This window comes from Tauraco erythrolophus, chromosome 14, assembly GCF_009769465.1.
Source record: "Tauraco erythrolophus isolate bTauEry1 chromosome 14, bTauEry1.pri, whole genome shotgun sequence".
NCBI lineage: Eukaryota > Metazoa > Chordata > Aves > Musophagiformes > Musophagidae > Tauraco > Tauraco erythrolophus.
Window position 1 is genome coordinate 20453915 of NC_141478.1, and position 22390 is coordinate 20476304.

Sequence of the window (22390 nt, forward strand, 5' to 3'; positions counted from 1 at the left end):
ATCCTCACTAAGAAACGAACTAAATCTTTCATTCATTTCCCTTGTACAGCAAGACTCTGGGAAGATTTCCTGAAGCTTTACCCCTTCCCTACATGCCAGGAAAGACTACCAACAAAACGCCCGGCTCAGCTTACAGGGGAAGCAGAAAGCGTGGGTGCAGCAGTACGTTGTATTCAGTGCATTTTTCAGGACTAGCAAGAAAGAATTCTGAGTTTTCTAAGACAGAGAGGAGAAAGACACACAGGGGCTTTTTAACGAATTAATGTGCCAGCTAAGCAGTTCTGGTTTCAGTGGCTCTATATGACTTTCTGAACAATTGTCTCTGTCCTCAGCAGATCAGGGTCATTTCACCTTGCTCCGCTCACAGCGGTCTGGGACTGAGCCCACAGTGTTTGCAGGAGGAGAGGAGCTCTCTTACAAAAGAGACCTGGAAGCGGATGAACTAAAGAGGAATAGAAACAAAAATAAACTCTGACCATTATTTTGCATAAAACAGAAGTGTCCTCTACTTTTCAGATTCTATTTCTCCTTATTTTACTTCCAGTTTCTCTTGCATAGCTAATGTTATTGAATAAGAGACTGTAGTAACATCCGATTTCACCATTGACCATTTATCTGTCGGAGTCAGGAAGGCAAAACAGTGCTGTGCTTTATGAGAGGCAGGTGCAAACGCTCGCATTGGGCCTCTCTGTTGGCTCCCAGGAAGAAGCCACCTTATTTTATGGATTTAACTGTGTCTAAAGTCATCATATGGAGAAAATATAAAGAGATGCTGCCACCTCAAACCTGTGTCATATAGTCACAACAAGCTCTGGTTTAAAACTAGTGAGGGATTTTTCTTCCTCCTGTCCCATTTCTCACTATCCCCATCACAAAGGTGTTCCAGAGGTTTGTTTTATCTGAATTTCCTGAATGGATTCCTAGCTTTTTGTCACAATTTTTCTTCTGACGCACATCTGGCTGCTGGCCCCTTTCCCCTAGCACAGAAGTCAGGGGTCTGAACTGCTATGCAGTAGGCGCATGCCATGTCCTGGAGGTGGTCAGAAACATCCTGAGACCCCCACCAGCAGGAACTTCAGGTCAAGGCTGAAGTCAGTGAAAACTAGCGGCAATGGGCAAATAGAAGTATGATACCAGCCTGGCAGAATATGTACAATTCAAGAGAGGGTGCATGGTTTTCCCTGGCTGCTTTACAATACAAGACACTTGGAATAAAACAATAAATGGCAGTGTCTCAAAATTAAGTGAGATGCTCTTGTCCTACTCAGCATGAAGGTGTTCTTGTGAAAAAGCACAGCACGAGGATTCCGTTTCCTGACGTTGTTCATGCCTTGCAAAGCTTCTTCCATGTAACGTTTGGAAGAAGCTGAAAGTTCAGAGATCACTGTCACATTCTCCAGTCCTCTGGCTAAAACTTGGAGGATTGATTTTGTGATTAATTATGTTACGAGATGTAAAAACACTGCTATGCAAAGAAAGACAGAACAAAACAAAACCACCATAAAATCTTGCATTCTTAGAGTAAAAATTAAGTGACAGTTTTTCTTCCTTAGGGAACATTGCGCATTCTCAGAATATTATTTAATTGAAGTATTAAGAAGAGAAGCTAAAGTGGAGGTAACAAGCACGAGCAGAGTCCTTTTATTAAACCAGAATCGAGACTTTGCAGTCTGGTGGTGAGGTACTGGAACAGGTTGCCCAGAGAAGTTGTAGATGCCCCATCCCTGGAAGTGTTCAAGGCCAGGTTGGACGAGGCTTTGGGCAACCTGGTGTAGTGGAGGGTTTCCCTGTCCATGGCAGGGGGGTTGGAACTAGATGATCTTTGAGGTCCCTTCCAACTCTAACCATTCTATGATTCTATGATTCCCTGTGTGCCATGAGTTTGCCAGTCAACAAACCACCTGCGAAAGTTGAGAAGGCTTTTGTGCAGCTGTGGCTTTGTAGCTATGCAAATCACGGAGTGATTAAAACATGAAGAGAGCCAAACAACGTGCTATGGTGGTAACAATGCCTAATACATAACACATGAGCAGTCCAGGACAGGCTTAGGAAGCTGAGGAGCAAACTCCTCTTGTCTGCAGAACTCGAAACCAACCGCTTCCCTCTCAGAGAAAACTCACAACGTCATAGAGAGCAAAAGACCACTGCGAAACTACTGTTTTGCTCAATGTCACCAATTTTGCAACATTACTGGGAAGTTTGTGAAATCTCAATTTCAATTTATTTCTGACTATCCTAGCTGCTGTCAGAATTGAAGCCTGATGAGAATCACTGCTTTCGTCTGAAGTGCTCTAGCCTTCTTCGTTACCAGGGGAAGCGGAGATGGCAATCTAGCAGCTCAGCAATTGGAATGCTACCAACGGGATGGTTTTTCCCTTCTGATTTTTGAAGGTCCCATTCAAGGTTCACACCTATGTTATGTCTGGCAATAAATGCTGCGTGCTCTCCATGAAAAGTACTGCATCGCAGATTTAGGTAACATGCTGCAGTGAAATTGCAAACTAAGCCTCATGTCGAAAATGCCCGAGTCAACTCCTGAAATTATCAAAAAAAAAGGTCTCAAGGTAGCCACCGACATCCTTGGCAAATATTTATGTTTCAATGTGCAAAGACTGAATTTACAAAAAATGACAGAAATGTTATACAGCCAGATCCAGCCCACCTACTCTTCCTTGCTTTTTTTCTGCTCATGTGGAAAAATTATATACTTCCGAAAAAAAGTACTGTTTTTTATAAGTTCGTACAAATTCTGTAGTCAGTTCGATCCTGGAAAGCACGAGTAACCGTGGCATTCCTCTTTGATCCAACAGTTCCAGACAGGAAGAAAATTGAGGTCTTACACGGTACAGCAGTACGCTTTTAAACTCGTTAACTGGTTTGTCATTGCATGAAAATTTATAGGAAAGGACTCATCTCACACCATCTCACACAACACTCAGAGGAGACTGTTTCAGTTAGAGGCTTCTGCCGCAATGCCATGCTGCTCTGGACACCGATGGCCTTCCCCCGTGACGTGCTCACCTACTAACGAGGTTGCAGAGCTGGGTTTTCAGTGCTAACACATTTCCTGGACAAGGCAGCAGAGGGTCAGGCTGAGAACGTGGGGTCTTGTTTTGAAAAAAGGCCATTATTTCGTGTCTCACTGGTGTAGAGCAGAGCTAGGACAGCACCTCATGTAATGGGAAGCAATAACTAACCCCTTCTTATCACACCAGGGCCACGTAAGGCCCGGGCACCCCTCCTCAATATCCCAGCCAAGCTGGAGTGGGGATTTAAACAGTCACTTGGACATCAGATACACAGATTAGTGGGGCTTACTGCTCTCTCTTTTTTTTTTTTTTTCAGTATTTATTTCAGGATAGCTTGAGAGGTACAGAAAAAGAGCCGTAAACTTCCTAAAACACTTGGTATCATGTGAATATATTCCTAGAAATACTGGGAAATTTTAAAGTATCCCAGGGAAAAAAAAAAAAAACGACAAAACAAACCAAAAAATAAAACAACTGCTTCAATTACAGTGAAAGACCATGACATGGCAGAAAACATCCAGCCCAGTCAGATGAAGTTTGACATTATAAATCATGTGTGACCCTTAGCTGTTAAATGCTTGCTGCTCACCTACAGTAAATACTAAGCCCTTGTCAGAGCACTTGGCAAGGAGACTAGCAGATCAAGAGATCAGGATCCAGAAACATTCTTTTTAAGCAGCGCCGGTACACAATGGTATGATGCCACAATTTAATTCATTGATATAACTCAGTCAGAACAACTTACTTTCAACCCAGGACTGACATATCACGTATGATACAACTGGGGATAGAAAGGATTTCTTTCTGACAGTTGAAAAAGATATTGGCAGAGTGATGCTCATTCAAAACTCACCATCTCCTGTTCTCTCTAAACTTCCTCCTCACACCAGTAGTTATTTCATTTTTGAACCTGGAAAAATGAATCTTAAGTTTCTGTTTTACTAAAATTTTCAAGAGCTTACCTTAACTAAATAAGATAAGTTATGATGCAAAAAAAGTTTGATTTAAAAAAAATTCCAAAGATACTCATAACAGATTGTTTCATTTTTTTTCCTCTTTAGAAAAATCTGTAGGAAAACTTTAAGTGATTTAGCAACGTTTATAATTTTCAGTCCAAAACCCATCTTGATAATACTTCTGATACAAGCCTTGGGAGAATACCATTAAGAGCAAAGGCAAGGAATGCACTTTTATAGCTAAATATTTTCAAACTTAAGAGAGAGTGTTGGGGTTTTTTAAGAATTTTTGAATAATTGCAGATAATACATTTCACATAATTCCTAAATGAAGGACCGTTTGGCTAAAAGAATACCTGATAGCCATGCTATAACTCATACCACTACCGCTTGCATTCAGGCCTACCTTGGGTGTGCACATCAGTTAACGTGCAGATTTTGACATTATTTTTATCGCCACGGTAGCTCAGCACGATCCTGCCACGTACCGAGCAATGCACTCAGTGTCTGCTATGAGGTTATTTCTTTCCCAGCCCTTCTTCCCCATCAGGGCAGTGTTGTTGCCGTGCCGTATCCTGGAGGTGACCCTCCCTGTGTACCACCCAGGACATAGTTCCTTGCAAAAAGCAAGCGAGCAGGCTTTGCAGCTGGAGGCACTGGGGAAGAGGCGTTTTTTGCTGACAGCCAGAACTGCAGCTCCCTCGAGCAGTGCACCGAGTGGAGGTGGAGCTGCAGTGGCACTTACCAAACAGGGTGTACAACTTCAGCTGGAAAGCGGCTGAGATGCTAAGCTGCTGACAATCCTGCAGGAGCAGGTAGCGGTGTGAATTGTGGTATGTAAACTACCTCTGAAAAAAGTTCTGCGTGGGCCAGCCAGGACCCAGGATGGGGTTTGAAATGCTCCAAGAAAACCAGCCACAACAGAAGAGCTCACAGCTCCTCCAGCACAGCCGCAAGGACTCGGTCAATTCGCGTCACTTGCTGAATATTAATAGTAAGACATGCAAGGGCGTACAATTTAGTGAGTGTTTTGCACACAAGCCTGAATATTTTTCCTTCAGTTCAGTCAATTGTAATAGCTATTCACCAAAACCATGCTTCAATAACCAGCAAAGCATTTTAGTCTTTCCCACTTGATATTATTGCAATAACACCCTTGTGACTTCGAAACGCAGACGCTTGCTCTTCAAAAAGCCTTGCCGTGCCCTCTGAGCACACCACCGCACCAGGCTCAGAGAAGAGATGTGCTGCGAGGCTGATTCTCAGCTAGTTAAAGACACAGGACTTAGCACAAGGTTACTCAGCTTCAGGCCACCAGGAAGCAAGAAGAAACTATGTCACCCCCCAGCTACCTTCATACTGAACTTTCTACCCTCTGGGCAGGGAACTGACACCATCAGTCTTCCCACTTGCAGCCTGTGTTACCAAACCAAAATCCTCAGCGTCTCTCCCTCATGGCTGCAGAAACCAGCTGGGAGCCAGCCGTGAATAATCTCGCCCCCAATTAACTCCCGATGTTTACCTGCACCATTGCCTATGGAGAGACTTCTACCAGATGGGATGGCGCAGTCCCGAGGCACCTTTCTCTTTAGAAAAGTGCTAATGTGAGGGAGCAGCATCGTTAAGCCTCAGAGGGAAAAAGAAATGGAAAGAAGAAAGCGTATCCCAGTGTGCTTACTGTCAACACCTCTCTTTGCAGTCTCCCTTGTCTCCTTTCAAGTATTCTAGGAAAAGCTATTCTGGTTAAATGAGAGTATAAAATTTGTGGTTTTCAGTCATATACTCCCTTCCACATTACTTTCATCTCTGGAGGAACAGTGTGGCTCACTGCACTGGAGGGAAGCAGCTTTTGTAAATAGGAAGAGGAGAGGAGAGGGAGAGGAGAGGGAAGGAGATGCTGCCTCTCCATTAGCTGTGATTTTCCCCATGAGACGAAAAGCCCCGGGCTCCAGCGCAGAGATCAAGGTGCATGTGAAGTATTAATGGAAGAATCTCAGGACAACATGAATGTGACTGCAACACTGAACTCCCTTTGACAAGCACTTTCTTACTAGTGATTATTATAGGTCTGTTGGATGATGCAGATTAACTCATCTTTTTTATTAAAACAACAATGAGTAAATCCTCTTTCACAGCCACACGCACTTTGACTAAGCGGACGCACTTTCTTGGCAATGAGACAAATTAGTGGTGGTGATTCAAACCACCCTCTTCCAAGCAACTACCTAGACTTTGTTATAAAGAAATGATGTTTGACACATTTAACGAATATACTTACTATCTAATTAAGGCATTTTTTAAAATTTCTTAAAAAAAATAAAAGAGTCCTTGAACTATTCATTAGTTCTTATAATCACCACAAAATCCCAGCTGAGAGGTGCCCAAGCACCAGCTGAGTAGTGTGACTTTAACAGCCTTTGCAAAACCATTCAGTGCAAACGCTAATTATAACACAAAATGGTAAATGAAAAATAGAATAAAGGCAAGAGAGATTATCAAGGCTAGATAGTTGTTTAATGTGATACAATCTTACTGCCTTGATTGTCTTGACAGAGAAAATGTGGGGTCTGTTATTTTGCCACACAGGAAATCCTTAAGAAACCAGAGAAGAAAAACAAAGGAGTACTGAAGAGACACAGCAGAAGAACTGTAAAGTGGGCAAAGACACTGTTCTGGGGGAGAAGCTGTCTGCTTGTGCCAAAATGGAAATGCCTGAGCTGGAGGAAGGGTTCTCGAGAGCTGATCTCAGGATAAATTTTATTCAATATATTCATCGGAGATACTGGCATAAGACAGTAAGAATGAGCTGGAAATAGCTGTCGTTGAAACAACTAGGTAGAATGAAATATTCTACAGGAGGTATCCGATAACCTTCAAGCCTGGGGTAACAGAATCATATAATCATAGAAATTTCAAAGTGCAAAATGAGAGTAAGAGATCGGCAGCAAAAGGGTCCAATATACTCTGGGACCTCATTAAGTAAAATTGCAGGCAAGGAGAAAACTGCAGGTATATCAATAGGTGGTAGCTCAGTTAGATGCCCCTGGTATGATTTGATAGTGAAAGAAGGCAAACACAATTCACTGATGTACCAGAAGTGTTCCTTAGAGAGCAGACATTAATGCCATAGGACAAGGCACCATTAGTCTTTACTGGAATAATAGAGCATCGTCCTTGTCCAACAGGGATTTATTCAGCCTTGAACAGATACTATAAGAACACATGATAATCAATGGAATGAAAAAACAGTATCTCAGGAAAAGGCAAAGGAGATTTGTTTGGATTCAAGAGGTTGAGAAAGGATGCAGTTGGGCAACACATGAGAGAAGAAAAAGAGCTGTTGAAATGAAAGAGAAATGTTTGTGTAAGTAAACTTAGACTTAAATGGTTTATGACTACATTGTGGTTGGAAATTAAGAAGCAATGTTGCAGGGTGAGTGATGATAGCAGCTTAAACTTGTCTCAACCTGGGCTATCACCTGGCTACATTTCCTCTCCCTCCTTGCTGCAGCCTGTGATATGCTCGTGGCACACTGTATTTAGACCACAGCCAGGTCCGTTGCCTGGGAGGCCGAGGCAGCCCTGCTTTAGATGTCAGATGCTGTGGTTTCTGAAATATGGCTTCCACACTCATCAGGAACACATAGTGAGGACAATAAAGCAAATTTTGAGATGGATCCCTCCAAAACAAAGAAAGATTAAATGAGTGCCTGTGGTAGAAAATTCTTTTTAGACTTGCATTTAGCTGGAGCCAAATCCCTCTACGAGGGTCAGCCACGGGGACAAAACCCAGATGAGTCTAGCAGGCAGGAACTGATGCCTCCGTCAGAGGAGATTCCAGCTCTCCTTCAGATGCAGGCGCAGTGGCTCCATTTTTAACAAGTTCAAGTCTTACTCGTGTTAACAGGCAACAGACAGAAAGCAAAACTGTGGAGTAAGGCACTGGGGGTTTGCAATTGTCATACACACGTGCACAGAATGAACGGTGAGGACACTACTCTCGTCCCCTGCTCGGCAGAAAGCCTGCGATCTCGGAACGTGCAAGTGCTATTGCAGATTTCACATTTAAACAGGTATCTTTCAATACACATAATAGAGCTAAAATATTCCTGTAGCTATAAAAAGCAAAATCTGGCTTGTGCTTTTCTAAATTCATTGAAGTAAGGAAGTAGGGAGGCAAAAAGATGGAGCACAGAATCTGTCGTGAGCAGTGGGGAGCAGCACTACCCTGTTCCCTTTGCATTAGTGCCAGTAAAAATGCCAGAGCACGTCCTGGAGGCGAGTCTGTTTGCAGAGCTCCAGCAAGGCTGCACGGCTCTGCTACCCAGGGCAGCGTAGCTTACAAAGGGTCCTTTAACTCAGAGTGTGAGAGTATCTTGTTAGATGTGTTGTAAAATTAATTCTCTTGGTCACCGAGGCAGAGTGAACCTTGATGCAGTTTTTAATATGGCATTGCTTCTTCCCCTTGCGTTTTTATGGCTTAGAGCAAGGTGTCCAAATGGCTGAATTCGGACCATGAGAGCTTTATCAGGCCCCTAGAAGTGCTGCTGGTCAGCAGGCTGACTCCTGGCATACTGTTGTGTTCGTGTGCGTGTTTGTGGGTTGATAACGAGTTGGTGCTGCATTCTTCATTTAGGGAATTTAATTAGTAGTTCTCTCAGACGTGCAGAATTTGCCATCCTGTCATTACTTTAAAAAGGGTGGGGGAAGACCTTAAGCAAGTTTCAGCATCTGCTAAACAAAGAGATATGTTGAGCAGAAACGGCAGAGTAACTTTAGAGTATGTGTATCACTCTCCCTTTGCTGCTTGTGGCGGTTTGCCTGACTGCTGGAGGGATACAAACCCATACAGTATTTCCACTTACCTCTGGACAGCATTTCTGGGACAAGGAAGCTATGTGCACAGCTACGGGATGCAGTTAATTGCGTCTGGAAATACACAATCAAAATTTTGGGGCTGTGAGTTGGTTGTGGAGCATCTGACCAGAATGGTTTCTGCCAGGCAGAGAGAGCAGTTCGTAAGAGTTTTTTACAGCAGCGATGCCTTCTGCCATTGGGATGTCCTCAAAAAAAAAGGGAGAGGCAGGAAGCAACAAGTCCATTGTCAGGAGATTATCAAGGACGTTTCCAACTTTTCTCTATGAATGGCAAAAATGTGTTTCTTTTCATTTATTTCAGAGCAGGATCCCTCCCTGGGATGTGTGTGTGTAACTTGCCCTTGGAAACAAAACACTAGGAAAACTGATGTTTTGGTTTTGAGATCTTGTTTCTTGAGGGGTGATCATAAGCATCAGATCAGCATATGCAATCCTATCGTTTTCCTGTGGTTGCAACAGTGATAACAGCGGATCCACGGACTCTCTCCCTCTTCTTTTATCTACATTATTATCTTGCCTGGCTCTATAGTACAGAAACTTTGCTGGTAGAGGCATTTGTCTATGTCTCTCATGAACAATTATCCTCCTGTCTTTCCTTTCTCCTCGCTGCTTGTGATAAGAGTGTCCATTAGACCAGAAGGAATTACTGCTGTCAAGAAACTGTAGCACTGGAAACGTTACTACAACCTGCAGAAATTTATCCTAGCTCTTAGAGAAGCCAAAAAAACCCACTCCAGGTCTGCAAATCTCCACAGAAGCCCTAAGGCCTGGGTGAGCAGCACTGAGGCTGCCATTGACCACCACCATTCATCCCCAGATCTCACCCTATTTGTTTCCAGTCCCAGCTACAAGGAAGCAAAGCTGCCAGCTCAGGTGTCCCAACAGTTGGTGGCCAGAGGATCCTTCCCGAGTTCCAAAACTTAAATAGCTGTCTTCTTCACAGTCATGGCGGAAAGCAATAAACTAACACATTTATTAAACGATAACTGCTTAGGGGACAGTGGATAGATGTGTAAACCCTATTCAGTTCATATATAAGCACTTGTATTGTACATAAACTGCTTGAGGGAAGGAACATACTCATTCACTTTATGGTTACACAGTCCGTGGTTTTGCCATAATGCTGTAACATAAAGCTCAGATAACATTCACCACTACATTTTCAATAACATTATCGCTATGTATTGGTTAACTGAGGCTCTCAAAGTAGAAATGGCTTTGTCTGGATCCTGTTGTGAGTCAGTGGGAGGACCAGGAGTAGAACACAGAAATCTTCTCCCAGTGCCACACTTAGAGCACGTGGCGACTTTATTCCCTTCCCTTTGTGGGCTCCCAGCATTTCCTCTGCAGCACTGACTTTCCCGTGACTGGTTTACCATTGCTGCGGTGCAATCTGGAAGTTGGGAAAAAAGATGAAAGTAGTGCAAGACTAATTGTTTTTCCTCTCATTACTCATATTTTTGTCTGAGATGCACAGGCGTGTGCTCTGATGGATCACACGAACAGGGATAAGGCTGACTCATGGACTTGTGTGATGGGGAGGGATCCGCAGTCCTGGACCACAGCACAGGAACATGGCCCTGAGGCTCACAGAGTGCAGAGCCCTGGTAGGAGATAAGAGTCCTGGCTGTGCGGCAGCCAACTTCACCCAGCTCCATGACCTCACCTGTCTAGTGCGGCTGGCTGGAAATCACAGACCACCTCGGCTGGCTGATTGGCCATGTGGGGCCATGGAGCAGGACAGGCTGCAAAACCACCCAAAGGCACAAGCGAATCCCACATGCTGCGCAGACCACTGGGTGGCGAATGCAAAAGCAAGGGAAGCGGCACTCCTTGGCGAGTGTCTCAGAAACAGACTTTCAATTTCCTGCAGATCCAGTGTCCACATTCCTAAGCTCTCCACACGCCTACCTTTTACTTTTCTTTTTTTTTTTTAAAAAAAAAAACTGTTGTGTTGAATTTACACTAGTGACGGACTGATTCCAATGCTGAGAAGAGTTGTTACAGCAGTCCCAAAGGAAGACAGAACAGCACGTCAGAACCCAAGTGCTGTCTAACGGCAAACTGTCTCCCTGTGCTATGAACCCTCCCATTAAAACACCCCACCGCTGACTGGGTGGCACAACAACTACTCCATGTATTGATAGTCATACAAGCACAAGATCCCTTCACTTCTCCACTTGCATCTAGACAGCGGGTTGCTGTCTTAGCGAGAGTCCTGTGGCAGTGATTGATTCTGACCATTCTGGTTAGAAAACGTATGGCAAGAGGAGCTGTTATCCTTAAGAGCTACCACACATCTCTGCTCTGCAAAGATCCCACATCCAATGCTAAGCCTGACTTCTCCAAAAAGATAGCTAGTGCTGCTTTCCACACAGCAAAATTTGTGACCCACTTCACTTTTTCAGTATTAAAAAACGAACTTGATTTAACAAAAACGTTTACAGATTTTTCACTGTAGAGAAACCTCACCCATATCTGTGCCCTCAGCCCTGCCCCATCTGCCATTGCTCTGGGGAAATCCAAAGGTCCATTTGGATTTGCCAGAAAGTTAATTTGCTCCATGTGACTGACAGTAGGTGTCTGGTAAACCTGCAAACTGTGCACACGAATCAGCTCAACTCTTTATCTTTCTGTCTTCAGTCCAAGGAGTTCACCTTCCACACTGGCTATGAGGTGCTCGTACAGCGGCTGTTGGATGGGAGGAAGATGTGCAAAGATGTGGAGGATTTGCTCAAGCAGAGGTAAGAAAATTAGAGTGAAAAAAGTGTGAACAGCCTCTGGTTTCTCTCCTGTTTGGCATCTGGAAAGGAAGAGTAGGCTGTTTCCAAATTAGGTAGTGATACCAGCTTACTCAGAAAAGTCTGAGGGATTGGAATGCTAGCCTTTTGACGTGATTGTGAAGGTAGATAACAAACAGAAATTTCAAAGATTTGTGAAGAGAAGAGAAGGTTGAAAGGGTCAGAAGTCCAGAGCTCCATTAAGACCCAGATCATTATTAGTCCAGAACCAGATGGAAACACATACATCCACAGTGTGACTAAGTTTCCCCTTTTACAGGAAGAAAATGACTTGCACATTTTTCTTTCTCTCTGAACGTGCTGTTGCCACAGTTTCAGTTTCCTGCAACTACCAAAAATGGGCCATTTTTCAAATACAGATAAAGCTACCAAAAGCCTTTCCCGGACACCCAAGACAACCCCCTTGGTTCGCTGACCTTACTAGACTCTGAATAACAATATTGTAGCTTATGTCCATCCTTTACATGCTTTTTGGAGCCCCTCAATAACAGCTATGGACAGCTGACGCTTTCATGGGTGAGAAAATACATATTACATACCTGCTCTGACTCCTTTGCCCTTCGTTTTTGTATTTCTGACTTTGAAAAAAATCTATCTGAAATTTGGTTTTGTTTTTAAGTGGCTGCGTTTCAATAGCTTAAACATGTAGCATGAAGCACATACATATTCAAGCGTGACCTGTAGGAAAGCCCACACAATACGGATTATATATTCATCAGGTAATCCCAGAGCAGTTCTTCTCAGAACTGTCTTTTTATGAATATTGCTCTGTCTTCCTCAATCGCAGCCGGCTCTTTCTTCCCATACTGTCTCCATCTAGTTTTCTGGGTTTAGGTTGATTTTCTGAAGGCTACTTTTGAAGCACTGGGACTTTCAAGGGGATGCGACCTGTCAACCTGAAGATTGACTATTTCAGAGTGTGAAAAGTCTCCCATCGAAATCTGAAGCTGTTTGATTTGCTTTCCCGGACCACCAGTGGAAGCATATTTTATTGCCCCATGTCACACAGTCCTGAAGTCACGTCTGTCAGATGGTAGCTCAGCTTCAACTGTTTAAAATAGCTCCTTTGTGACTCGTAACTTACAGAGATCAGAATTACATGCTGCACTGCAGCATGCATCTGATGCTATATACGCCTGTGTTTCTTTCCAAAACATATTACAGAGTTCAGGATTAAGGTTCTTCCCGGTTTGCGGTGGAGGTAGAGAGGACTTTCCACAAAGAAGAAAAAAAACACATGTACAGTCATTTTGCAGATCTGAAAGCTACAGGCACAAACGTTTCCATGAACTTTTGCACATCTCAAAGCATTCCAGTGAGCATACGTATGTGCATGTGCTTGTGTGTGTACATGGATGCTGGGGCAGGAGGAAGAGGAGAAAAGACAGTGGGCACTGAGTTGCAGAAAGAAGGTATTATTTCTTTTCTATTTCTGGAGGATGTTTGTATCAGCCTGTCCTTATGTCATTCATGGGAATGACCTAGGAGGAGATGAAAGCATGGGATGAATCTCTGTTCCTAGAGCTGCCCATATCATGGGCTTCATGCCAGAATTTCAACAAGGACTCCTGCAGCAGCTGCCGTAAGTCCTGAAACCAACTGCTGTGGCTACACTAACACTTTACTAGTTTTCCACCCAGGTCAATTACTTTTGCTTACAAATACCCCTGCCTGGTCCAGAGGAGGGCCTGAGGTTGGGGAGTGAGAAAGTAGTTGTATTCCAGAACAAAGACCCAGATTTAAAACACAAAACAAGTTCCAGCTCTTGATGGCTGCAGAGAAAACTAGAAGTTGTGTGCAAGAGTACTGGAAAGTGGGAAAGGCAGCACCAAGATGTGAAAAGATGGTGTCAGCCTCCTGTCAAACTCCTCTGACCTGGCCTGGATCAGTCTCATGCCTGAGTTTCAGGAAGATTTAACCCAAGGGTTTTGCAGGAGCTGGGACTGGTTTAAGAGCTGTCCATGCTTTTTTCCCCGTGACACACTGAGTACTGAGCAAGCAAAGTGTTACTGTAGCACTGGAGTTATTCTCATTGCTGTACATCCACCAGCACCAAGCAAAGTCTCTGACATGAAGATGTTTCTTGTTATGAAAATCAGGAGAAAATCAATCTATTCTACTTCTGCAGTGTTATGTGTCCCTGAAGTATATTTCCATTTTGATGAAATCTCACTCATCTAACATGAAAATGAAGTGATACCTCTGTGGCCTATCACCATATTTTGCACCCTGTTCCTTTAGGAGGAATCCCGAAGCGGTGACATGGGAATACTCCACTAAAATGCAGCAATTTCTAGTGCAGGATGACAGTAATTAACTAACTGCACGTGCAGCGTTAAATACATGTGAGCTATGGACAGAGGCCGAGATCAGCCTCCACTCCAGGCTGCGGTGACTGCAGGCTGCTGTACGACCAGCACTGCCATTCCACCAGCCTGACAGATCTCCTCGGACTGGGGGAAAGTCCCCAGGAGGAGCCTGCCTCGGGTCACAGAAGATGGCTGCAAACCGGTGAAATTGCACCGCAGCCACCAGTACAGCAGGCTACAACGCAAGGTGCCCACAGCCGTCAGACGCAGAGGAACTGCCGACAGGGCGGTCGGCTGCTCTCGAATGGAGACCCACCCTGGCACTGCCGTGTTGCAAAACTGAAAACGCAGCCCTCACGCTGCTGGAACTTAGCAAACTGCAATAATAAAGCACGGCGTGGCTGAGTGGGAAGATGGACGTAACAACAAACCAGCGAGGCTGCCTGGCCTCACGCCCACATCAAAATTCCTTTTTTGAGCAAAGAGTATGTTTCTCTAAGTTGCCAAGTTTCAGGCTCAAAACTGTTTGAAATGCTTTGAAATCCCTTTTGAGAACTGCACTTGCCCTAAACAAAGTCCCCCTCCCAAGTCCTAGCACCAGGCTATCTGTTCATTATTTATTGTTGGCCGCTCGATAGTTTTTAGCAGCTACTCAAAGACTGAAAACTCAGTTGCGCACTGGCCTTGCACCCAGGAGAAAGGAAATAACATATTTAATACAAATACTTTCTTTGTTTAAACAGAGAACAGAAATTTCTTCTGGAGCTGAGGGAGGAGAAACCAACATCAAAATAATTGTATTTCTCTGTTTACCATAGAAACAGAGCTACTTTCTTGAGTCAGTAGCTACAGTTCCCCATTAGGAGGGACATCACATCATATTGTCCCCTCCATAAAACTGCCACAGCCTCACCTTACAACTGACACGGCTCCTTCCTTCTCCCTCCACTGCAGCTCTTCAAGCATCACCTCGTGTTTCTAACGGCAAGAAATTTTCCTGCCATTCCTGGCTCCTATTTATTCACAACTTGTCTTAAATGAATCCTTTGGAACCTGCTCTCCACTCTCCTCCCAGCCTTCACTTTCACGGGTCAGCTGCCATCTTCTAGGTTTCTTTTGCAAAAGAGGCTCTCTGCTTTGAGCATCTTCACTACACTTCTGTACACCTCTTCTTCTAATTGAATCCAGCTTTTGGGGGATGCAGTAGTACGCAGCACAACACAGTAATCGGAGCCATGGAGACGAGCTTCACTTCCCCTCGTTTCTGCTAGAAATAGCTCACCCAAAATGTTTTAAAGGTAATAGGACTAGGATTGAGAAGACAGAGAAATTAAAGAAATTGTATTTCTAATGTTTTGTACCTCAGATGCAATTACAAGATGTATGTAAACACAGCACTGGCACCACTAAGAGAAATTGAATAAGTTTTTCTTTTAACAGAGCACAAGCAGAAGAGAGATATGGGAAAGAGCTGATTCAAATCGCCCGAAAAGCAGGAGGACAAACAGAAATCAAGTAAGGAATTCTTTTATTATTAGTGCAAACAAAAGCATTTTGGAAGCAATATCAGACTCCTGTGTTTTACCTATGAGTGAGGTCATAAGCTGCTCATTTCAGTACGTTACACAGCACTTCACAGTATACAGGAAAAATGGGGAAACACCATAGTCCTTCAAAGCAGGATTCACAAAATCTCTATTTCGGAATTGCCAGTAGGTCTTTACTGAGAAGTTTTTTAATTTTAGGATTCCTAATGATGTTTAATATTTGCTTCCAAAAGCAAACTATGTGACGGGGGAAAAAAGGGAAAGGAAAAGGATGGTGGCTTGGCAGTTCTGGGAAGCTGGTGGATACTGAGAGACTGTGACAGAACAAATGCAAAGTGCAAAGACATGGAAAATTAGCTGTGAAGCAGGAAAAAGGCTTAGCTTAGGAATACAAACTTTAAACCTCTTTGAAGGGACTTCACTTGAGACAAATCAATGGAACTACTGAAATACACTAAGATGATATATATTTTTCTCTGTCTTCTCTACTACTGTCTTAGATTACACATAAATTGCGCTGGGAGGGGAAGATATATGTCGGCATGGAATTTAACTTAATAAACACTGCTGATAAACTGCTGCTATTATTGATGGCAGCAGCAATAATGAGACGTTTTGTCATTACCGTAACAAGTAATAATACAGTAATAAGGTGGAAGAGGATGAAGATTTGGGGTCACAAGACAAATCTGAAAGAGAAGACCTCAATCTAAACACAAAACAGTTCTATTGATCCCTGGAGCCTGCTACCCTCATCCATCCCATATCTCATTTCTTAATTGCAGTCTCCCTCTTACGTCGATTTATCACTCTCAGTGTTGAGTATGGTTTCCTGGTCATATTTTATTGGAAAACTTGACCTCAAACTCTTGCACCACCATGGCATGCAAGTGCCAGGCAATCACCCGTAGCACTTGCTATCGATTCAGTGGTGGCACATCCAGGCTGACGGGGAAACTGTTGCATTAACGCAAGTGCCTGGTAGCACAGGGAGCACTGAGGATCACTCCAGAGAACATGTGAGCCTCTCCTGCCCCAGTGCTCCAGCTCTCCCTCGTCCCTAAGCAATGCAGTAAGATACAGCAAGGTTCCTAGCAAAGGCTGCTGGAGATGGCTTCTGCCCTCCTGGTGTCTCAATTCACAGACCTAATCAGAGAAAAGGAAGGAGAGGAAAAACAATCTTGAAATCAAAATAGCAGATTAAAGATGGATGGCTTCTTCCCCAACCAAAGGCTAAGATCAGTGTTCCAGGATTAATGAAAAGCTCCACCTAAATTTCTTTACTAGCAATGCAGGGCTGGCAGAGCAAACATGTTCAGAAACAGCCAGCTTTGGCTGTCCTTCTGTGACTTAATGGATAATTCATGGGTCTGACTTTTCCTAAGAGATTATAAGAGCTTGATTTAGAGGCAGAGCCAAGTCCCAGAGTTTGGATAGGTATCCAAGTTCCACTGAAGTTGGGGGAAGTTTGGACTTGGGCCCAGCTCTGCTTTGATCTAGTGATTTTATAGCTTGGCATAGAGAGAAGGCTGAATATACCAACAAAGCATGCTGCAGAGCTGATTTACTGTGTTTCCATAAACCCACGCCTGGTCTGGGGAGCAACCAGCTTTGCGCTGATATTTTTATCAGAGCAAACGTCTCACTGTATCTGTCGTGAAGCAGAGAGAGGACACTTTGCTCTCTGTATTCAGGATCCTCTGGTTGTTTAAGGAGTTACACAGATGGAGAGTGAAGGGCATTTGTCCAGAGTAAATGCTTCAAAATCAGAGAAAAATAGGGTCTATTCAGGGCTGGAACGACTCATGAAAATGAAATATTTGATTTTAATGCCTTGGAACTTTTGACGTGGTGTGAAGTTTCTGTTTGTTTATGTGACATTGATTGCTGACAGCAGTTCCGCTCCCAAGGTCAGTCCTTCAGGGAGACCGGAGGGAGAGAACCCGTGTACTACCTATCATAAGAAAAGCTTGAAAGGACTAGGCTATAACTATCCCTGTGCATTACTCCAAGTGCTCCCTCTTTATAGGGCTCCCTATTATCAACTAGCACTCTGAGTCCTAATTGTATTACAAAAACTTAATAGGTTGAACAGGGCTGTTCACATCTTTGAATGCAGTTTTGGGTAGCAGTATTTCTCAAATAAAGTCTAACGAAAGTGGTGTGCAGACATTTGTACCTAAAACTTGCATTTGGACACTCACCAGGAAAAAAGTAGCTTCCATTTTTTTTGCAGAACATTTTACAGAACTTCCTGCGCCATGCTACGTATTGCAGAGGAGCAACAATTACTAATTTTAGATCACTCACTCATTCTCTTGCTAATACAAAATTATTCTCCAGTCTTAAAATCAGTCATCTTTTAAACATGTCAGGTACTAAGGCTGTCTGCCACTTCTCCTGGGAAATTATTTCACACCCAATAGTTCTCAATATCAGGAAGGTACCTGATACCCTTTCAAAAAGTCAAAAAATGAACAAAAACCCCATCCACAACAACCACCCAAAAACTTCCAGTGTCATCAAATACCTAGAAGACTCAAAGAGAAACAACTGCAAGGCCAAGTAATTGTTTAGTGCATTATAAACAACTCCTGAAACGAATGAATTGGCTGCAAAAAGCCCCCATCCCTCCACCAGGTCCAAGCGATGCTTTGTAGCTGCTGTGGAAAGCAGAGCAGGAGGGAAGTGGCACGAAGCTGGAGCGAGCAGCAGTCCCTGTAGGCAAAGCGTTGGTGGCAAACTCACACCGCAGCCAACGCCAAATCTGCCACACAGGAGCCGGCGGCACCGCTACATGCGATGGGCAGCCCGGCAGAGCCTCGTGTGCTTGTGTCCTCCCAGTACCGGTGTGAACGGCTCTTGCCAATTCCAGAAACTCAGACCCCGGCAGCCACCCAGCTCTTCTAATCTCAAACCCTCAGAGGTTAAAAAAATGTAGAGAAAAACCCCTCCTTTCTGTTACTTCCTGTGCTTGGAGAGAAGAGAAATGAGGCAGCAGTGGGGAGGTACTGCCCGGGTAGTTACTTCCGCACAGTCAGGACCAGCATAAAATGAGGTGAAGAGAATAAGCAGGATGAGTAAATACAAACGGGGAGAAGCCTGGAGAAGTCTGTGGTGCACTGCACCTGGTAGTGGCCATCGCTGTGGAAAACAGTTCTCTCCCAAGCCTCCCCAAGTTTCAAAAGCTTTTTGTTTCGAATCAAAGAAAAGAACAATTTCAACATTTTTTTCAGTCTCTTCCCTTCTCCCCCGATCTTTTGCTTCAGCTGAAGCAAATTGCTGAACTCAGCTAAATGTATAAATAGATTCAACTGCCCATTTTTATTTACTGGAAGATACAGATGAAGAAATGTGCTCCTGACTCAAAAGAAAGATGGTAGGGAAGGCTCGCTGAAATGTAACAGCAACTCTGGGGCCGCTCTCCATTGCTTTGAGAAAGATCAAGGTGACAGCAGCCATCAGGTTTCCATCCTGTACGCTATCCAGTGCTTGTTCCCTTGGTATTGTCACAGCTCCTCTGACGGAAAAGTGACCCCTCGGGGCCTGGTACTGCTCGTTCTTGGCAGAGACAACTACGAGGCAAGACTGTACTGGGACACTTCACTACTGAGTATCAGCAGTGACATAACATCACGGCCTGGGGAAAGAGGGCAGCGTAGTGTCTCTCCCGCAGGCTCCTTAGCACCAGAAATGTGAGAAAACACTTTGACCTGAGAGCTAGCAGATGTTTAGCACTGCTACTGGAGGTGCCATGACTTCAGTGAGGTCCTCACTGTTCTTTTTCAAACCAGTGTTGGAAACGGCCATGGCCAGCCTACAGCTGTAGAAAAATCTCTAACAAAACTAAAATCAGAGAGGCAGACAATGCAATGAGGGAGACGTGCCGCAACAACTTTTTATTTTCTTTTTTATGTCTAAAAAAAAAGCATAGACAGGGTTATAGAAGAAGCTGGTGCTCGTTACCATGGGCATAGCAAAGAAACACTCCAGCTTCCAGCTCAAGAAATAGAAGTTCCCTGTAAGTGCTGCCTAACAGCCAGAGCACACAGTCAGTCAATAGTCCAGCTTGATGCAAACAAATTTAGGTGTTCTGGCTTCTTGCCCTTGCCTTGAGCACTGCAGCTGGCAGAAACTCCTTCCTATGGGGAAGGGAGATACCCTCTCTCCAACCCATGGCACAGACCCAACTCAGTTGCTCCCGGCCTTGGCAAGTTAGTTCTAACATACAGAAGAATGCACACGCTTGAATCTAAGTGCAAGACTGCAAGAAGGGTCACACAGGCTTAGATCAAAACCCCTTCAGCCTCATCTTCTGTCTCCCACACTAGATGCCAAGGGAAAAGCAGAAAACCAGGACAAGCATATGAGGATATTTCTCCTAAATAATCTTGTAGCCTTAGTAATTGGTGGTTCAACAGCTGCAGCTTAGTATGTAATAACCCCCAATGGAGTTTTCTGTGTCTTTTTCTTATTTGAAACCCCGAAACATTCTAGGATCTGCTGAGTCTTAAGCAGTGTACTTTCCCGTTGAGTGCAGAAGTGCCTTTAAGTTTTTTGATTTTTAGCCCACCTCACCACACTTGGACACACATGAGAGAGGCAGATTAACCTCCTTACAGTGGGGTTCCTCAAGGCACATCTGCACTGGTGGGCTGCAGTCTCACTCTCTGTTCTGGCTCTTACAAACACACCCAGGTCCATAATAACACCAAAATAATGGAAAAGGCTGGATGCTTCCTTTAACTAATCACCTGGATGTGCCAGCACAGTCATGGATGCAGGCTCTGCCTGGGAATAAGGGTAGCTGGGGAGTCTTAGTGAAAGCACTGGGAGGAGAACAGGTATTGGAAGGGAGCATGAGAGAATATCACTTGCAAATGTACATCTTGAGCGAGTCAGACCTAGGAGAGGGCAGGGCAGCCCTTGAGGAGCGGGCAAAGCACAAGGATGGCAGCAGTCAGGGTGCAAGGATGGATGCTGCGCAGAAATGGAGCTCTGGCGCTCACCTATCACAAGTCAGGGCTAAAGTGTGTTTTTAAAATGTCTTTGTTCGTACAGTGTACTCATCGTAAACCCCTGGTATCTCAGATTTTTAATTACAAAAATAGAACATCTGCATAACAATTCCATAGTCTCTAATCACAAAAGAAATTATGAAAAAGATGATTCCAAAGCTACAGCTATGTATTCCTGACAAATGCCAGGTTACACCAATATCCAGTGGGGGAGAGGGAACTGCACGTAATTAATTTTAAACTGGGGTATAGTTTTGGACTCGCATATTCTGTGTTGCACACATGGGAGAGGAGGCACAGAAACTGGGGATTTTCAGCTGAGTTACAAACTGAGATGAAGTTTGCAAGTGTTTGCTGGTGGCACACACAGTAATGATGTCTTGGCATGGTGTAGATGATTCTCAGCAGAGCTTGTGCCTTTCAGAGGAAACACCTTTCAGGCTGCAAGGTGACTGGGAATTGCCATGCAGTGGCTTTGGGCAACTCTTCAGCAGAACAACATGAAAACAGAAGATACCACAGAGCCCAGTTTTCAGATACATCCTCAGCTTCGGCTGAAACAGAGCCTCTGGGAACTCTGTTCTTTTGTAAAATAACTGATGTAAACACGCAGTAGCTGGTTAAATTCTGCCTAGTCTGACAACAGCTATTTTTGTCATTTGCTCTGCTTGTCTCTTCTCATGTATATGATTTCCTACTTTTTTGCTTCCCTCTTTCCACTACCACCTTCTTCAGGCCTGGGGAAAGGGTAGTTCCTTCAAGCTTTTATCTGCTCTGCCCTTCTCTGCCATGCCTGAAATAGAATATTTCAGCGAGCGTGAGGTGAGGGCATCCGTAACGAAATGCCAATTGCTGCTTCCTGTGTATAAATATAGCGTGTCTGTCACATAACATACAGAATCCTCTGTATTATTCACATAAAGTAGGCATTTTTGAACTGAAGCTCAAAGTAATTTTGGAAGGTCACATCCTTCCATGGCTAGTTTTTCTTCACTCAAATGTTCTCAACCAGCACACAGTTCATACACTTGTACGTTGAACTTTCAGGACCGTGAAAAAGGACCCAAGCACGTACTCTGAAAGACCTAAGCCTCTGCTCAGTTCTTGTTAAATCCAATCTAGCTAAGCTCTCTGGTGATGAGGATAGGCATTTTTGACCAGTGCTGCTCTCTTTCCAAGAGACATGAGGAAATTTAGTTTTATGTTAAAGGTACAAATATTAACTGTTTTATCTTTTGATTTGAATGGCATAGGTCATTCTAGAGTCACAAGGGGTCTAATTTGTAGTCTATGGGCACAGATTTACAGGAAGAGAAGGTACATGGAGATGCTACCCTGTTTGCTCCTCCGCCTCAGCAAAATCTGGGGTGATGTGTCTGTGCTCCCCATAACCAGCCCTGGGAGTGATGAGACAACCCCATTCAGTTCAGGGCTGCTTCCACTTCTAACACACATCTGAAAATATCGAGCGCCAGAAGCAAAACAAACCACAGCCCCAGAAGAACCCCCCACATTTGTTGATACCTCCATGAAAGATATGCTACACCCAACCTGACACTAAGCCCAGGCTGCTGCACAGTGCAGCCTCCTGTAACAGCTGATACGACTACTCATGCTAGCTAGTGCCTCGCTGCCACGGATTTACCGACAGGCAGAAACCTGGACTCCCATGGTCAGACAAAGGGTGCTGCTCATGTGATTTTCTCTGCCATAGATGGCTTAGACATAACTCCACAGCTCGTACCTGTAAAGAATTTTTTCCAGTTGCACCGAGTGGTTTTGCCTTTCTGTTTATAGCTCCTCCGAGAACAAGAGGAAAACATCCCCTCAAAATTAATTCTGCGATGTTTTCA

At 44.1% G+C, this 22390-nt stretch overlaps 1 protein-coding gene across 1 annotated transcript in view; it reads left to right on the forward strand.

Moving 5' to 3' along the window:
* Window positions 1–22390, forward strand: part of PSTPIP1 (proline-serine-threonine phosphatase interacting protein 1) — a 56158-nt gene that overhangs the window by 9359 nt on the left and 24409 nt on the right. Inside the window, exons 3-4 of the mRNA XM_086620576.1 lie at window positions 11506–11606; window positions 15413–15487. Of these exons, the coding sequence (XP_086476702.1) occupies window positions 11506–11606; window positions 15413–15487 (176 nt within the window). The remainder of the gene's footprint in view (window positions 1–11505; window positions 11607–15412; window positions 15488–22390) is intronic.